This window comes from Podarcis pityusensis (assembly GCF_964106645.2).
Source record: "Podarcis pityusensis genome assembly, chromosome: 8".
NCBI lineage: Eukaryota > Metazoa > Chordata > Lepidosauria > Squamata > Lacertidae > Podarcis > Podarcis pityusensis.
In genome coordinates this window covers 25,963,138-25,979,339 of record NC_138033.1, presented here as the reverse complement: position 1 = coordinate 25,979,339, position 16,202 = coordinate 25,963,138, and the positions used below count along the sequence as shown (strand labels likewise).

Sequence of the window (16,202 nt, the reverse complement as noted above, 5' to 3'; positions counted from 1 at the left end):
ACTTGCAAGAACCTAATGTTCACCAGTTCCTTATAATACGGGCTTTGCAGCCACATTTGTGTGATACTATTCCTGCTTTTCTATTGTTTATGATCCCAGCTGGCGAATTGTTGTTGTTGTTACAGGCATTTCTCTCCACCACCCAAAACACTTGTGGGCAAGATCCCTACATGTTATGCCTGTGGTTGTAGCCAGTGTCCCCATGAACATGTCCTAGTGGCAAATAACGGAGTCAGCACACCAGCCAGAGAGATGGATTTATAAAAGGCATTGTATCATACACAGGTACATAAATAGAGTTTACAAGGTAGCCCATCCCCTTAAGAAGAAGAGCACAGGGGAAAGGGAATGGGCTGCATGCAAGGACAAAAGGCTCATTCATGCTGTATGTGTGTATTTGTTTTAGATATTCATATATAAGCCTAAACCAGTGGGGCTGGGGACACCTGTGAGACTTTGGCAGCTTGCTTTCCTGTGCTCATACAGGTGAGCTGCTTGACCTTGTCCATTCATGAATGATCCGTGTATCAGAACTCGCCAATAATCTCCATCTTGCTGGGCTCAACTCCAAGGTGTTGGAAAAGAACCAGCTTTTGCCTCCTTCCCTCTACAGAGTTCCTTGAGGAGACCAATCTCTGTGCTTCACAGAAACATTTTCCTCTTTCTGGGCTGCAATCTGTGGGGAAAGGATTGCATCTACTAACCAAATGCAGCACCCAGTCACTTATCCGTTTCAGCAGCTAATCCCCAAAGATGCAGCTTGGTCACAAAAGGACAAACGTCTGTGACTTGCAGGCTGAATTCTAGTTCTGCACATGGCATGGCTCTCCAATTCCCGCTTTCTTCAAAGCACCCGGACATCCCAAATCTGTGTAGGCCTTTCCTCCGAACAATCCCAGAGGATGGCATGGTCCCGGTCATAGGTTCGGCCTCCTACATGGAGAAAAGGAAGAAGAAAATAAGCACAACTCCTCAGAAAGGCATTTCACCCAATCAATGTTGTTTGTGCACTGCCCTAAGAAGGATTTGTATCCTGAAAAGAAGGATATGAATAATTGTGATAGATGATAGATAGATGGATAGATAGATAGGCGATGTATAGATGTCCCCTTCACTGTTGCTGGGCTAGGCCAGAGTATGCTGTGCATAAACATTCCAAGTGACTTTTATCACCAGATCTTCACCTTGATATAAGCTCAGAGAACAGAAAGCGAGTTCCATTAGGTTAGGCTGAAGGAACTGGATTGTAAGCATTACATCTAGAAAAGATAATGCATGAGAAGTGCTTTTGATGTTTGAGGGTGCTATACACATGTTAAGATTAAATAGTGGTGCGGAAAGATTGAACAGGAATTTCCAGGAATGGTGGGTGACGTGGGAAAAAGGTGAAAGGAAAATGAAACTGAAGCATTTCTAGCTATATTTCATCCCTTCTACAGCCAAATTACTTGCTTCCTGGCCTCAAGAACTCCCTCATGAGCCTAAATCTGAATCTTAACAACAACAACAGCCAATGCCTTACCTTTCACATCCAGGACCTTGTTTTCAAACATCTGGCTGCAGATTCTCCCAAAAGAATCGATTTGCCAGGTCTGCCGGGGCAGTCGGCTTTCAGACCACAACACCACCTTGGATCCCTTTGCAGCTGGACCAATCACCTGCAGGCTCATGTTGGGTGCAACCTGAAAGTCAAGAGAGGCCAATTCAGTGTTGTATGAAAGCGCGTTGCATACAGACAGTGAATATCTAAAGCTGAAGTTGACTTTTACTGAGTCAAGCCATTGGTCTATCCTGCCCAGTACTGCCTACTCTGACCGGCAGTGGCCTTTTGAGATCTTTCTCATTACCTGATACCCAATATCCTGTTATCTGGAGATACTTGGGATTGAACCTGGGACTTTCTGTATACAAGACATGAGCGCTATCACTGAGCCATGGCACCTAAATACAGACTTTTCTTATATACCAGCCCAGCATATACCCTTTTAGGTGACATTAGTTTTGCCTGGCTTACCCAAATGCTATGTGGACAATAGAAGGAGCGGAACTATTTAAACTTGAGGGTATTGTATGGGGTCTTCTTGAAGCAGGCCTGGATTATCCATGCACCCCAGCTGCTTCTGTCCCTGTAAACCACACAAGAGGAAGAGAAAGAAGCCCTCACCTGGTTCTTCATAAGTCCCTCTTCATAGTACCAGATGCAGCTGCTCTTGCCATTGAGCTCTGAGACCAGAACTCGCCCAGCTTTCATGTCTTCAACGTCATCTGGGACAGACAGGAAGGACTTCAACTCTTCATTTTTTATTTGGAAGTAGATGCGTCTCTGGGGAGAGGGAGGGGAGAGGCAGACAGAAAAAACAATCACTGTGCATTCATCTAAGCTGCTCAGCAAGTTCCATGCTATGGAGCAATCTGACCACTGTGTCCATTCTCAGAGTCATGCATGTATGCAGGGTGGATAAAAATCATTTTTTAAAAAAATAATAATTAAAAAATCTGATTTTTTAATTTAAATAAGATTTTTTAAAATTTAAATCGTATTTTTAAAATAAAATGCTTTTGGAGGAAAAAATCTTTCTAAAGGTAGTTTTCTATTTAAGTTAAATTATAGTCCAAAGGCTATTCATCAGAAAATAAGGATTTGTTTAAAGTTTTTCATGTCTAAGGTTTTTTTTTATTCATTTAACCACATTGGTTAACAAACATGGATGCATATGCTATAAAGTTATTGTTTTAGTTAAATAAATTGTTTAAATTGTTATTAAGGAAATTATTATTTTTCTCCTTCCAATAAAGTACAGCAGAAAAGTTGTCCAAATATAAATAATAATTTCATTATCATCTGTCTAAGTATTTCTGATAGTATAACCAAACCAGTAATTTTTGATATAACTGTAAAAACTATGAAAATTTATTATTCCAAAAATAAAACCTTCATTAGGTTGTAAATATTAAGAGGATGCCATCAAGGTTGAACATTTCTGTAAAAAAATGATTTAAATCAAGTCTTACTGACTAGTGATTTAAATCATGATTTAAATCAATTTGATTTAAATCACATCCACCCTGCATGTATGCCTCAGTGGGCAGCAGGCATGGTGGAATTGCCAGCATTCTGACATCACCTGCTCCCTAGATTTATAATGGCCCACTCGAACATTTAAGCAGCTTGGGAAGGGACAGAGAGATAGGGTAAATGTGCCACATACATCTGGTTAAACTGCTTTTAAACTGCTCCTTAACCAGTAATCCTTTGCCTATAACCTCTCCCCAGTAGACCAGAGCACTGGGCACTCACCTGCCGGATGGGGTAAAGGGAGCCGATGTGCTGAAGTCCACTGTATGTCAGCCAGTTGGTGATCTCCATACAGTCCAGGAGCCACTGGCGGCCTCGGAAGTCACTGTGTTCACACAGCACCCAACTGTATGAGGGAATTGGCAGAGCAACAAACAATGGGAGAAAAAGCATTAGCAGCACAGATCACTTTGGCCCTTCATCAATTGGGAAATGTTAATCAAAAACAGGAGCATGGGACCTGCTTGCTGCTGACACTACAGACCTGGCTAGTGTTCATGATGGCCACATACTGTCTCCTAGACACCTCCAGTTGTTGCTAGACATTTGAAAGACTTTGGGACACAAACCCATAGATGCAAAATTTGCACAAGCAATAGGTGTAAATGTAGAATTAAAATGTGTCAGAAGGCAAGCCATCTACTTTCTCATCCAAATCAACGCAGATAAAATTCTTCATTTAATTTGCACCCCACCACAAATCATTTAATTCCCCAGCGACAGCGATGCTTTTGCTATACAACTCCCTCTGAGAGTGATGGAACATCAAGTCCCGTAACTCCCAGGGGAAATGGTTCCTCTACTCTATTCCTAGTGTGTGATGGCAAGAAGTCTCCAGTCCTCCAGGCTGTGGCTGGCTGGAGGACTTTGGGGTAATGCAGCTTTAAAATCAGCAGAGAAACAGGAAGGTGCACACTCAGTTCTGCCCCATGTGGAATGGGTTTGTCCATCCCTACCTAGCTCTAACAATGGCCCAGCTCCTTATGTGTGATAGCAGGGTCATCCTTTACTTACATTCCACCCTTTACCCGCACAGAGAGGACATGGTTGTTGAAACCCTCAGCCTGAAGGCTGCGCACTTCACTGTTCAGCTCGATCTCTTTCCCTTCGAAACACTCCAGTCCATGTAGGAAGATGGAGGGCTCTGAGAAGAACTAAGAAAAAGAAGGAAAACAGAGTTGAAGGGAAGGGATGAAACTGGGCTTGAGGAACAAGAAGAAGGCAAAACACATGGAAACCTTAAGGTTGGGGTGGCAGGTCTCTGAGCATTCAGGCCTTGTGAAACTCTCAAGTTTTGACGAGGAACTCACTTTGGTTGGTCAAATGAAAGATGCCTCAAATAATGACTAATCATCAGCATATTGCTGATAATGTAAACTCTAGATGACCCCCCACAGTGGTTTCATGTAGATATTAAACAACATATAAGGGATAAAATTGAAGCCTGAGGAACTCCACATTGAAGGCTCCATGGTGCCAAGGAGCACTCCCCAAGTATCACCTTCTGGAAACGACCATCCAAGAAGGAGTAGTGCCATACACTCCTAACTTGGACAGCCACTCCAGAAGGATACCATATCTAGCAGTACTGTATATACTAAATTTGTGAAACCTAACTTTTTCTTCAGATTTTGCATCAGTGTTTCAAATGAGGTCAGGTTTCTTGTTGCCTGTTCTAATATCTTTTTGTTTGATTGCTAAATTGATACCATAACAACCCAGAGATGTCGGAATCTTGCAGCTGCTGCATCCAAACTTCTTTAGCAATGCATTGGGCCCTAGTGTGGAAATGCACTGTCCTATCTAAATTCTTGTATATCTAATCCTTTCTAACCACCATTTAATTTAGGGTACAATTTCCATATCTTGAGGCAGAGAGTTCCATAAGTTAACTATGCATTGTGCGAAAGGAGCACTTTCTTTTGCCTGTCATTTACCTACTGCCAACCAGTATTAGAGCCAAGAAGATGTTTCCAACTTACAATGGGGACTTTCTTCAACGAGCGGATGGACGTGGTGAAGAGGCAGCCCATGGAGGTCAGTGTTGGATACTCGCCTTCAGAGAGAATGTGTTGCTCTCCATCAAACTGGGGGCAGTCATAGAGAATCCAGCTGAAACAAGACAGAGACGTGATTGACTCCATCGCTCAAATGGCAGCAATTTCATGCTCAGGGCTGTAGATCTGGTTCGAAATCTTTCTCCACTCAGGTGTTTCAAAATCCAAAAGTAAGACAGTTGCTCCAGCATAACCTTTCACGCCTAGCATTATTTGTTCAGGTGAACAAAGAATCAAGGATAGCCTCAGTAGCCAACATGAAACCTTCCAGACTTCAACTCCCAATAGCTCCAGCCAGCATGGCCAATAGTCAAGGAAGAAGGGAGCTGTAGACCAGGTATGGGGGAAGTCTGGCCCTCCAGATGTTGCTGAACATACATTCCCATCATCCCCAGCTATTGGCTAGGCGTGCTGGGGCTGATGGGAGCTGTAGTTCAGCAACATCTGGAGGGCCAAAGGCTCCCCACTCCTACTGGTCCAGCAACATCTGGAGAGGGCATCATGCTGGCAGTCCCTGCCCTAAATCTTTAGAGCCAACATGATGAGTTCTTCACATCATACCATTTACATTCAGCTGCTGTACTGAGGAAGTATCACTTTACCTGCCTCCATTGACCCTGCAGGAGCGTGGGATGAAATTCTCTGGAAGTGAGGCTTGGTCTTCCTTGAAAGAGACGTAATTCCCCAAGAAGTCTGGATCTGAGAAGAGTTGAATCTGGGGAGTCAAGAAAATGTCAGATATGAACAAACTGAGGAAATAATGAACATGGAGGTATCAGACCTGGGGCAGAAGGAAATATCTATATCCTGCCAATGTAATTGTGTTTCCTGACAGTCATTTCTTCTCCCCAAAGAAACACTGGGAGCTGTAGTTCTGGAAGGGGGGGGGGATAGAAAAATATTTTAACTGAAAATTATTTGCACCCTCACTGAACTACGGTTCCCAGGATTCTTTGGTGGAAGTCACAACAGACTGGTAAATTTTTTAGGAAGTATGGGATAACCAAATTTTGTGTGAATCAACAGCCCGTCTGGTAGTACCCATGTAACAGCAGTGTGATGGGCATAAGAACCACCCTCATGCTTTGCTTCTGAAGTCTACCTGCTCACCTGAGAAATGAAGTGTAGACTGTGTTCCCCAACCTAGAACAGAGAGAGAAGAAAAAGATGTGGTACACAATATAATCTTTAGGCAAGCCTAGAAAGATAAGAATTCTGTGCTTGACTAGATGGTCCTTCAGATCATTTATTCAATCCAAGAGGGGAGGATCCAGAAAAATGCATCCCTCTGGTTAAACAAATCAAATTTTCATGTCTATGATCTGAGAATAAAAAATTGTAGAGTTGGAAGGTACACCAAGGGTCATCTAGTCCAACTCCCTACAACAAAGGAACCACAGTTTAAGAATCCCTGGCAGATGGCCATCTAACCTCTGTTTAAAAACCTCCAATGAAGTCCATCATCTTCTGATATAAGCACTAAGTTCCCATTTGCAGCCATCCTAACTTCCTTCTATATCTTCACAACAGCCATGTTGAGGTGGGTGAGGCTGGGAGCTGGTGACTGGCCCAAGGTAGGTAGCGAGCAAAACCAATAATGGGTTTCAAGAGCCCATATTCTGAATATTTTCTTTTTGTTTAACAGGGTTGGCAAAATGTTTGTATTTTGCTGAGAGTTGTGAAACTCCCAAGGCTTAGAGGATTATTATTTTCTGCAATCAACAAAAGCTTATGCTATAATAAAGTTGTTAGTTGTTAAGACAAGACCTATTTTGTGGTGGTAAATTTCATGTGTTGCTTTTGAGGGGAGGCAGGCCCTGTTCTGTGAATTGCCCCCAAACATCTTAATCTGGCCTTGCACAAAAACCTATTTGGAAACACAAAACGGAAGGATACGCAAAGTTCTTTCTTGGAGACAGGTGGGATTGGGAACATGGTTTCTGAACTGGGGACACATGAATGCAGAGTTCTTTATTCTCACCTGTAGGATAGGTTGCACCGAGGAGATCTGGCAGCTGCTTGCACCCCAGTCTTCACAGTTGCGGTACACTCCTTTCTCCAGGATATACTGCTCCCCTGAGAAATTCTTATCTTCATAGGCCACCCACCTGGCCGTAAAAATGGAAATGGATTATCCAAACCTCCATATTCACGATCTGTCATCCAGAGCACTCGCAGCTCAATGTGTATGTTTTGCTGACACATCTATTATGTGACATTTCGACCTACAGTTCTTAATGAGCATAAACACTGCTCTGCTTCTTTCTCCCTCTAGCCTTTGGTGCAACCGTGTTGTAATAATCACCACTCTTCCTCGTAAAGTCTGGATACTACCTCCTCCATTCCCTATCAAACTGTTTCAAACAGCAGATTTTGGATATGTATGTACTCTGCCTGCATTTGAAACATATTCTACCACTCAAAGAATTCTGGGCTCTGTAGTTTACCCCTCACAGAGTTACAATTCCCTACAACACTTAGCAAACTACAGTGCCCAGAATTCTCTGCGGGAAAGAATGTGCTTTGAAGGTAGAGCATGTACACAGATTTGGGCTTTCCCTAACACCTATCCTTTCGCTTGCTTTTTAGTATCCAGACTGAGGAATAGTTTTGATCATCTCAAAAAGCTCATGTACTTCTCAGAGACCTCTTATATGGCTCAAACAAAGGAGGTCTTATGTTACTGTTCCTTTCTCCCCCTCCTTTGTAATTTTTATTATTTTCATTAAACAGTGCAAACAACAAATGTAACCACACAAAGTTATTTCATTTACAAGCTTGTAAAACAACAACAACAATTTCATTATTTGTACCCCGCCCATCTGACTGGGTCACCCCAGCCACTCTGGGCAGCTTCCAACATATATAAAAACATAATAAAACATGAAACGATTAAAAAAAACTTCCCTATACAGAATCAAACCACAGTGCAGAAGCTTGTGAAGGTTTATGTTGTCGCAGGGATCATGTGCCTCATGCTTCACCCCACTTTCAGTGAAGCCCTGATGTGGCCTCTCCACATATGGGGTTGAGAAACCAGAGAACACAATGATACTCACACTCCACTGAGGACATGGATGGATTGTGTCGTGGTCCCGTAGCTGGCCAGCTCAACATCTGGCAGTGCTTCACTGAGTTCAACACTGGGCCCGTCTTCAAAGTCCATGGCCTCAAACAGCACAAGGGCTGGGTCCAAGAAGTCCTACCGAGTGAAGAAAAATAAAATGTATCAGCGCAGCCAGCAGCAACAACCCATCTCCTTGCTGATGGATTTTCAAGAAAAACGAGCCTCGTTTCATATCCTACAGACCTGAGTTATAAAAAAGGAGGAAAGGCAGTGGGGATGGATTGAGGGGAGGAGCAAGACTGTCTTTGCATTCTTGTTTACTACGTTTCTAGTACTGAGTTTTTAATCCATATTCACATGATATCCAAAATGTATATGCAGTAAATACTACTGTTTGATGCATTGTTTCTCGAATCAGCTTCACACCAAATGGCGTATTTAAGCCATTCCCAATTTGTTTCTAGCCAGGTTGTGAGCATCTTTATGTATGGTGCAAACATCCCCACCCCCCCGTCAATGACCCTTGGTGTGTACACAAACAGAAATGAATCTGACACTAATGAAACTATGCTGATGTGAAAGGCTACAGTGTGGGGGAGGGGAAGAGCTGTGAAATACACCAGGGAGGAAACAGCTTTACAGCACTCTAAGTCAGTAATGTGAACACACTGTAAGTGATAGCAGAAGGTTTAGGGATTGTTGTGGATGTTGTGTAGGTATTATTTTGTTTTTTGTTAATTGTTTAATAACAACAATGACAACAACCAGAAAAGCAATTGCTCAGGCTGTGAAAAGGGAATGAGTTAGTAAACAGCCTGTTGACAGGAAATTGCTAATTAAAGCTGCATTCGGAAACACTGTGGCATGGAGAAAAAATAACTAATTTAAAAACATGTAACACGCTTACAGCTACTGTTTTAATTGCTTTTAATTCTGAATTCTAAATTGTTGTAACATGCCCTGGGAACCGCTGGAGAAGGGGGGCAAAAGCATCATCAACAACAAATTTGTTCTGTCTTTCTACAGAAACCATACTCAAGTGGTTGACAATTCAAAAAATAGCAGCAATGAAACTACAAATGAACAGTAAGGAAAATTACTATAATAGCAGCAGTTAATAATAATAAAATATAATAATACATGGGATACCCCCAGTGCTCCTTTCCTCAGTGAGGACACACGTGAAATAATCATGTGCAATGTACACTAGGATGATTTCTTTAGATTTCAAGGGGGCGTTGTCCTCACTTTCGTAATAAATAATTGGGAAACTACAGCCTGCATCCTGCTTTCACACTGGACAAACAAGACCTATAATTGCATTTTCAGTAGTTTCCATTGCCTGTCCCCGATACAGTCACTATTCCATGGCCACAAAGCGCACTCAGTTCTTAGCCAGCAGTTTTGGAGGCTGTACCTCCCTCAAGCTCTTTTCCTAAATATTTTTTTGTCCTTCTGCAAACTTTGAAGGTGCCCCCAAGTCTGCTAATACCTGCCTTGTATGTGGGTAGTGCTGGTTTGGTTACATAAGCATTAGCCGGAACACTGAAGTCAAGGGAAAGTTAAAAGAAATAAAACAAATAATACTTCTGAACTAGTTCTGTTTCTCCCTGATACAGCTGAACTTAGTCACTTCTTATTTTAGGAACTTGGCATAGGTTTTAAGCCAGGAAATTTTTCTTCCCTCGTGGCAATAAATCTCCCATCCATCGCCCTGTTAAGCAGACAGATTTTCTCACCGTCCGAATTAGGCGAAGTGACACCAGTTCTTCATTGTAGCCTCCCCACTGTGTCCAGTCATTGTACTCTCCTTCTTCCAGCAGGTACTGGTGCCCACGGAAACCTTCCTTCTCATAACCAATCCAGCTAGCAAGGTGAAACAATCCGACAATGAGAGAGCGTGCATGTAGCACAAAAGACAAATTACTCTCCCTTTCCTTCCAGGTGTACAACCATCTCTCTTCTCCCCCATCCCCATAATTCATGGGCTCTTTTAGTTGTCCCACTGCCCTCAGAGGCTTGGGGGCAATGGTGGCCCAGGAGAGGGCATTCTCTGTGGCAGCCCCTACATTGTGGAGCTTCCTTTCCATCTCAGATGTCAAAAGCCAGTGTAATGAGTCTTCAACATCCGCAGAAAGGTGTGTAGTGAAGGTGCCAGGTGCAAATGTTAAAGACATACATTGTATTTTAATTGTCATAACCCACACTAGGACCTTAGGGTGAAGGGCAGGGAAATGACAGCCACAAGCAGTACTGTTTATATTGGGGTGGGCAGAAGGTGTGGGATCAGCTGTTAGAGCCATGGTTGTGAACACACTCTGCCTTTAAAGCACGTTTGAAACACATTCTTTCCCTCAAAGAATCCTGGGCACTGTAGTGTACCCCTCAGAGAGTTACAATTCACAGCAACGCTTAGCAAACTACAGTGCCCAGAATGCTCTTGGATGCCAGGAGTTGAGGAAAGCAGGTGGGCTAAACAAGGCAAGGTTGAGGATGGAGCAAGCTCCAAGGGAGAAGTGGCTGGGTTGAGGTCAATTTCCAGAACAGACAGTGAATGTTGCTCATGCTCAGACTAATTGGCCAGTTCTGTGTCAAGGGCTTCCTAGACCTGGGTGATCAGGAATTGGCATGTAAGAGTCAGCTGACAATTATTGCTGCCTAGATGGCTCCTTTGCCCTACAACACTTATTCATTCTTCCATATGCTCACCAGCCTCCCAGGATTTTCAGAGAGCCTGCAGTAGACATCTTGGAGTCCTGGTTGTTTTCTGGCTTCTTCAGGTTGTAAATGTCTCTGCTTACTTCCCAGCTATGACCCAGAAAATGTGGCCTCTCATAGATTAGAGCCTGCAGAGGAAGAGGGAGAAAGAGAGAATGAAACATGGAGAACAATAAGAGTAAAATGGTGGACACCTCCTCCTTCTGGTGTTTTTCACAAACTTTTGAACCTTTCTTGCTTTTAAAGAAAAGAGCAACCAAAATAATGAGGGCCTGGAGCAACTCACTTTTGAGGAAAGCTTACAATCTGGACTCCTTGAATGTCTAGGATTTCTTTTTTAAAAAGAGCAAATTCCTAGTTTTTGTGGCTGCTGTGGTATGTTCAACAACATTCAGCTCAAGTCTGAAAAAGCCCCAGTATGGAAGAGTTCCCAAGTCCATAAGCACTGCTTTCTCTCCCCCCTTCCTTTTGCATGCCACTCTATTCATCTACATTTCACTGTAGGCTGTAGCCACTTGCTAGTTATTCCTTTAAAATCTATAAGCTCCACCCCCAACAGCCCAAAGTAAAGGATGCCTGTTGGACATGTTTCTGCAAAAGCTATGCATTGGTATATTTTCTGCATTTTATTCTATGTGTAACATTTCAGTTTTCTGAGCTCCAAAATGTGAAATGCCTATTGTAGAATGTGTTTTTGTCAAGGACGACAGACACGTCTGCAAACTTTAAACGGCATATTTTACTCAGTTTCATCAGGCATTACAAGTAATGGCAGAAGGAAGGAGGAAAGGTGAAACAAGAAAAGAGAAACTGAACTCACAACTCAGGAAGACCACTTAAGCTTTCTTTCCCTAGGTAGATTAACTGTCTAATGACTTTTTCCACTCAGTACAGTGGATATAAATTAATAAAGACTTTAGCTTATTCCAAACAAAGATTTGCTGATGCCTCTTGCTGAAATGTGCAATGCTAGAGCTAGCTTAAGTCCTCTAGCCCCCTTTTCTGCTGGGAAGTATTTTTGCCCTAGGATCAAATTCAGCAGCAATTATTTCCCCCTCTTACCTTGGGCTCGCCAGGCTTTTCCACGACAGGACAGCCCTAAAACAAGAAAAAGCCAGAGTGAGAATTCTGTGAGTGGATCTGTCCACTCCGTCTTCCTTTTCATGGACAACTCTGCCATCGCGAGAACAGGATGGTGGACTAGATGTGTGTTAGATCTGACATAGCGGGGCTTTTCAAATATAAAATGTCATTCTTTCAAAAAAATATTTGCTGTCTCCATGCAGCTGAAGCCTGCCTTCTAAAGTCTAAACAGGAAACCACAAGCAAATGGAGAGCTTGGACACTCATATCCCAACATATATTTATGATTTAGATTTATAAGCTGTCCATCACTTATAATGATCCCAGTTTAGGCCCGGCTAAGGGACAAGGGTGGTGCTGTGGTCTAAACCACTGAGCCTAGGGCTTGCCGATCGGAAAGTTGCCGGTTCGAATCCCTGCAACGGAGTGAGCTCCCGTTGCTTGGTCCCTGCTCCTGCCAACCTAGCAGTTCGAAAGCGTGTCAAAGTGCAAGTAGATAAATAGGTACTGCTTCACAGGAAGGTAAACAGTGTTTCCATGCGCTGCTCTGGTTTGCCAGAAGCGGCTTAGTCATGCTGGCCACATGACCCGGAAGCTGTATGCCAGTTCCCTCGGCCAATAAAGTGAGATGAGCGCCGCAACCCCAGAGTTGTCTGCAACTGGGCCTAATGGTCAGGGGTCCCTTTACCTTGACCTTAAGGTTGAAAACAGGAGGAAGATGCTGCCAAACAACACTTACCATCTTAATTGGATGCATGGAGCAGATTGAGGGGTCCTTGGCTCCCCAGGCTCGCAAACTGGGATACCCACCAGGTTCTAAGACATAAGGATCATCGTCAAAGAAGGGTTTTGAGTACACAAGCCACCTGTGGAGCATAGAGAGAACCATGAACGACTGCTAAAACTTTGTAGTGTCATGTGCCCAATGAACTGAAAAGCACATCCTAGTGGCAGCCCTGGAAGGAAAGGAATGCATAACCTGTGATTGGAAAGACAGCAGTCATGTTCGAACATCATGGTAAACCATAAAGCATATGCTGGGAGGAAACACATCAGAATCTCTTAGCTTGGCATCCCAACCAGGGATCATGGTTTTGCTCCAACAAGCCATATTCAATGAGTGAAGAACAAGCCTTGGCTACAAAATGTAGTTCACTGCGAGGGAGCAGACCACAATCCCAGGTTTCGACATAATGCTAAGCCAGGGGACATGGTTTGTCTCCTCCCAGCACCAGGAGAAGGGAGCTGGAAGGAGCGAAACAGGTGCCATTTTGCTTGTGCTTGGTAAACCATAGTTTACAGTTTACCATGATGCAGCCAGGTGAGATACAAAAAGCAGGAGTTTGGTCTTATGTATCATCCTGGTCTGAAGAGTCCAGTCCACTCAATACTCAGACCAATATTAAGCCCCTAGCTCTGTCTCCAGCAGCTGAAGGCAGGGACTTCTGTGCTTCTGAGACTTTTTCTATATTCCAGGATGAGGTGGAGAATAGGAGGGAACTGACCTTCTTAAGCCCCTAACAGTTAACAGTACATATCGTGGGGGTGGGGATTAGGGGTGGGGGTGGGGGTTTTGAAAGCTGCCCTCCCTGTATACAGGGAAGCTCCAGCAGAGTGGAAAGGAAGGACACACTTCCCACTTCCCTCTTCTCAAGCCTCACCCAGTTAAATAGAAATACCAGCAAAACCACATAATGTTTGTTCTGAACTGACGCTTCAGTGTGTCAGCACCAATAATTTGGAACTTCCTTTGCAGCGATTATTAGGCAGGTGCCTTCACTGTATTGTTTTCAGCACCTGCTAAAAACTTTTTGTTTAAGGGAGCCATGTAAATTTGAATTGTATTTTAATACATAATTTTATTTTTTAATGTATATTTTAAAACCGTTGATTTTATTTTGCTTTTTAAAGCCTCTTGTTTTAAATATCTGGTTTTATCCCTACTTTTAATATATATATTATGCAAACTGTAGTTTTATTTCATAATGCTAAAAAACATTTGTTTAGACAAGCCTACTCAGATGTTTAGAAAGTTGATGCGTATTTTAATCTGTTTTAGCCTATTGTTATTTTAATTTTTTGAAAGCCTTAAAACATTGTTGTTCATTTTTCTTAGTGATAATTTTATTGTTGTATCTTTTTTTTTTTTGTAAACCGCTTTGTGGTATACGCATTTTATGACATAAAGAGATAATATAAATGCTTCATAATGCTGATTTTTATTTGGATTGTTTTTAGCCTAACTTCTTTCTAGCATCTGATTTTTATTTATATTTTATCTGTAATTTTAATGTATATTTTATGCAGACTGCCTTTGATGCTTAAGCGGTATATGAATCATGTTAAATAATTTGAATTTAATAAATAAAATATTCAGGTTCCAAGCTGAGGGCCTGCCCCCAAACTCAGACCTCTAGCACTAGGACGGCAGGTCCCACTTGTCACTTGACTATAATCTAACCCCAAGCTCAGTGTTGCAAGCTATTGCACATCCCTCCCATTAGGTCAAGTATGGATTTACAAATTGCTACAAATATGTGTACAAAAGAAAGGCTGAACACACACTTGCTAGCTGGAAAGTTATGCAAATGAAGCCATGAACCTTTAACTACCACTGAGTCATGAGAGGATTTGCACATAACAAATATGTTTATAAAAAAAATAATTAAATGGACCTATGCCAGAGGTGCTTTTCAGGTTGGGCTGAGCTGAAATCAACTCAGGGTGTGTACTTTAAAAAGAGGACTTAGTGCTGTTTTTTCTCCTGCTGAACAAGTTTAGCTCCCCCCACAGCTTTTCAGTGGTTTCGACAAATGCAGTTGATCAGCAATAGAGGTGAAAAACTGATCCTAGGGAGGCAGGTTCATGATAAGATCATAAGATGAGCCCTGTTAGTTCAGACCAAAGGTTCATCTAGTCCACCATTCTGTTCTCAGTGCCCAGACAGATGCTTCTGGGAAGCCTGCGCCACAACACTCATCCACTGTTGTTTCCCAGGGACTGATATTCAGAGATGCATTGCCACAAGCTAATCATTGCTGCGTACAGCGAACTTGTAACCCCAAACATGGGCAAAAAACCCCACCAAGTTTAGGAAGAAGATTGTAATATGAAAGAAACATATGACCCAAACTGCTTTGCCGTAGTTCTACTTCTCAATAAATATATAGCAATGTTCACATGTATCACAAAGCAATGGTTTGCTTTAGCTGTGGTTTGCAGATGAGCAAAGTAACCATGGCTTGCTTAATCTAATACTGGGTTTTTTTCTAAGTGCTGTTGACTTGCACCTCTGTTGCCAGAGTTGTGTGAGGTGCTGAAACAAACTAGGATTAAACTAGAATTGTGGGTTCAGTGTCATGAGAAACGGAGAATAACACAAACTGAAATTTATAAGCCAATCTCAAACCATAGTTTCTGGTTTGATGGCCACAAATGAACCATAGTTGGCTGGCTGGAGTGTGTTTGTACAAACAAACAAACAAACAAACAAACAAACAAACAAACAAACCATTGTTTGCATTAGATGCAAGCCAGGCCAAAGTGCATCCTGATCACAATTTAGCCTTTGCACAATAATCCCCCAGGCTGTGATCCTGTGCAAAAAAATCAGATTATTGGTCTGTCTGCCTTCCGGGACCAACAAATACCTGTGCTGTGTTAAAAAATGAGAAAACACATACATATGCACACACAACTATTTCCCATAATATAATGCATTTTGTAGGCATATACGCATTCTTGTGCACACTTTCCACTAGCATACCCATTTCTGTATTTGATTGCGAATTAAGTAAGTTTACATTAAAATCCAAACCATCCCTAGTTCTAGATCACTTCTCACATCATGAATGCTCAAAGTATTTAAAAGCTGTCACTTACAGGCCAGAGTGCACAATTATAGAAGCTGCCTGCAATGGCTCGTTGTGAATTCGTGTGTCCTCTGCAGAATCTGTGAACTTCTGTTTTCTGCCTTCTCCATTCTCCTCAGAAAACAAACTGATCTCAGGAATCCTGTAATCCTGAAACAGAGAGGATTGGCCTGTGAAAGAGGGGCAAAAAACCTACAGAACTCTTTGTTTTCTCGCCAAACTGATTTCCAGCATCCAGAAATGTACTTCAAAGTCCAATTACTACACTGCCAGGGGACAGAGATATCTTACTTGGAAGAGTTCCAAAGGCCTGTGCTGACATTAGGGTT

The 16,202-nt window shown here is 42.4% G+C and overlaps 1 protein-coding gene across 1 annotated transcript in view; it reads right to left on the bottom strand.

Moving 5' to 3' along the window:
• Positions 1–245: 245 nt before the first annotated feature.
• CRYBG2 (crystallin beta-gamma domain containing 2) overlaps positions 246–16,202 on the bottom strand; it is a 63,256-nt gene continuing 47,299 nt past the window's right edge. The window contains exons 8-22 of the mRNA XM_081015894.1: positions 15,884–16,023; positions 12,741–12,867; positions 11,981–12,016; positions 10,910–11,046; positions 9,940–10,066; positions 8,193–8,335; positions 7,115–7,241; positions 6,244–6,276; positions 5,736–5,848; positions 5,059–5,188; positions 4,091–4,230; positions 3,299–3,422; positions 2,165–2,323; positions 1,523–1,682; positions 246–933 (exon numbers count right to left, since the gene is read on the bottom strand). Coding sequence (XP_080872020.1) covers positions 845–933; positions 1,523–1,682; positions 2,165–2,323; positions 3,299–3,422; positions 4,091–4,230; positions 5,059–5,188; positions 5,736–5,848; positions 6,244–6,276; positions 7,115–7,241; positions 8,193–8,335; positions 9,940–10,066; positions 10,910–11,046; positions 11,981–12,016; positions 12,741–12,867; positions 15,884–16,023 — 1,785 coding nt within the window. The 3' untranslated portion in view covers positions 246–844. The remainder of the gene's footprint in view (positions 934–1,522; positions 1,683–2,164; positions 2,324–3,298; positions 3,423–4,090; positions 4,231–5,058; positions 5,189–5,735; positions 5,849–6,243; positions 6,277–7,114; positions 7,242–8,192; positions 8,336–9,939; positions 10,067–10,909; positions 11,047–11,980; positions 12,017–12,740; positions 12,868–15,883; positions 16,024–16,202) is intronic.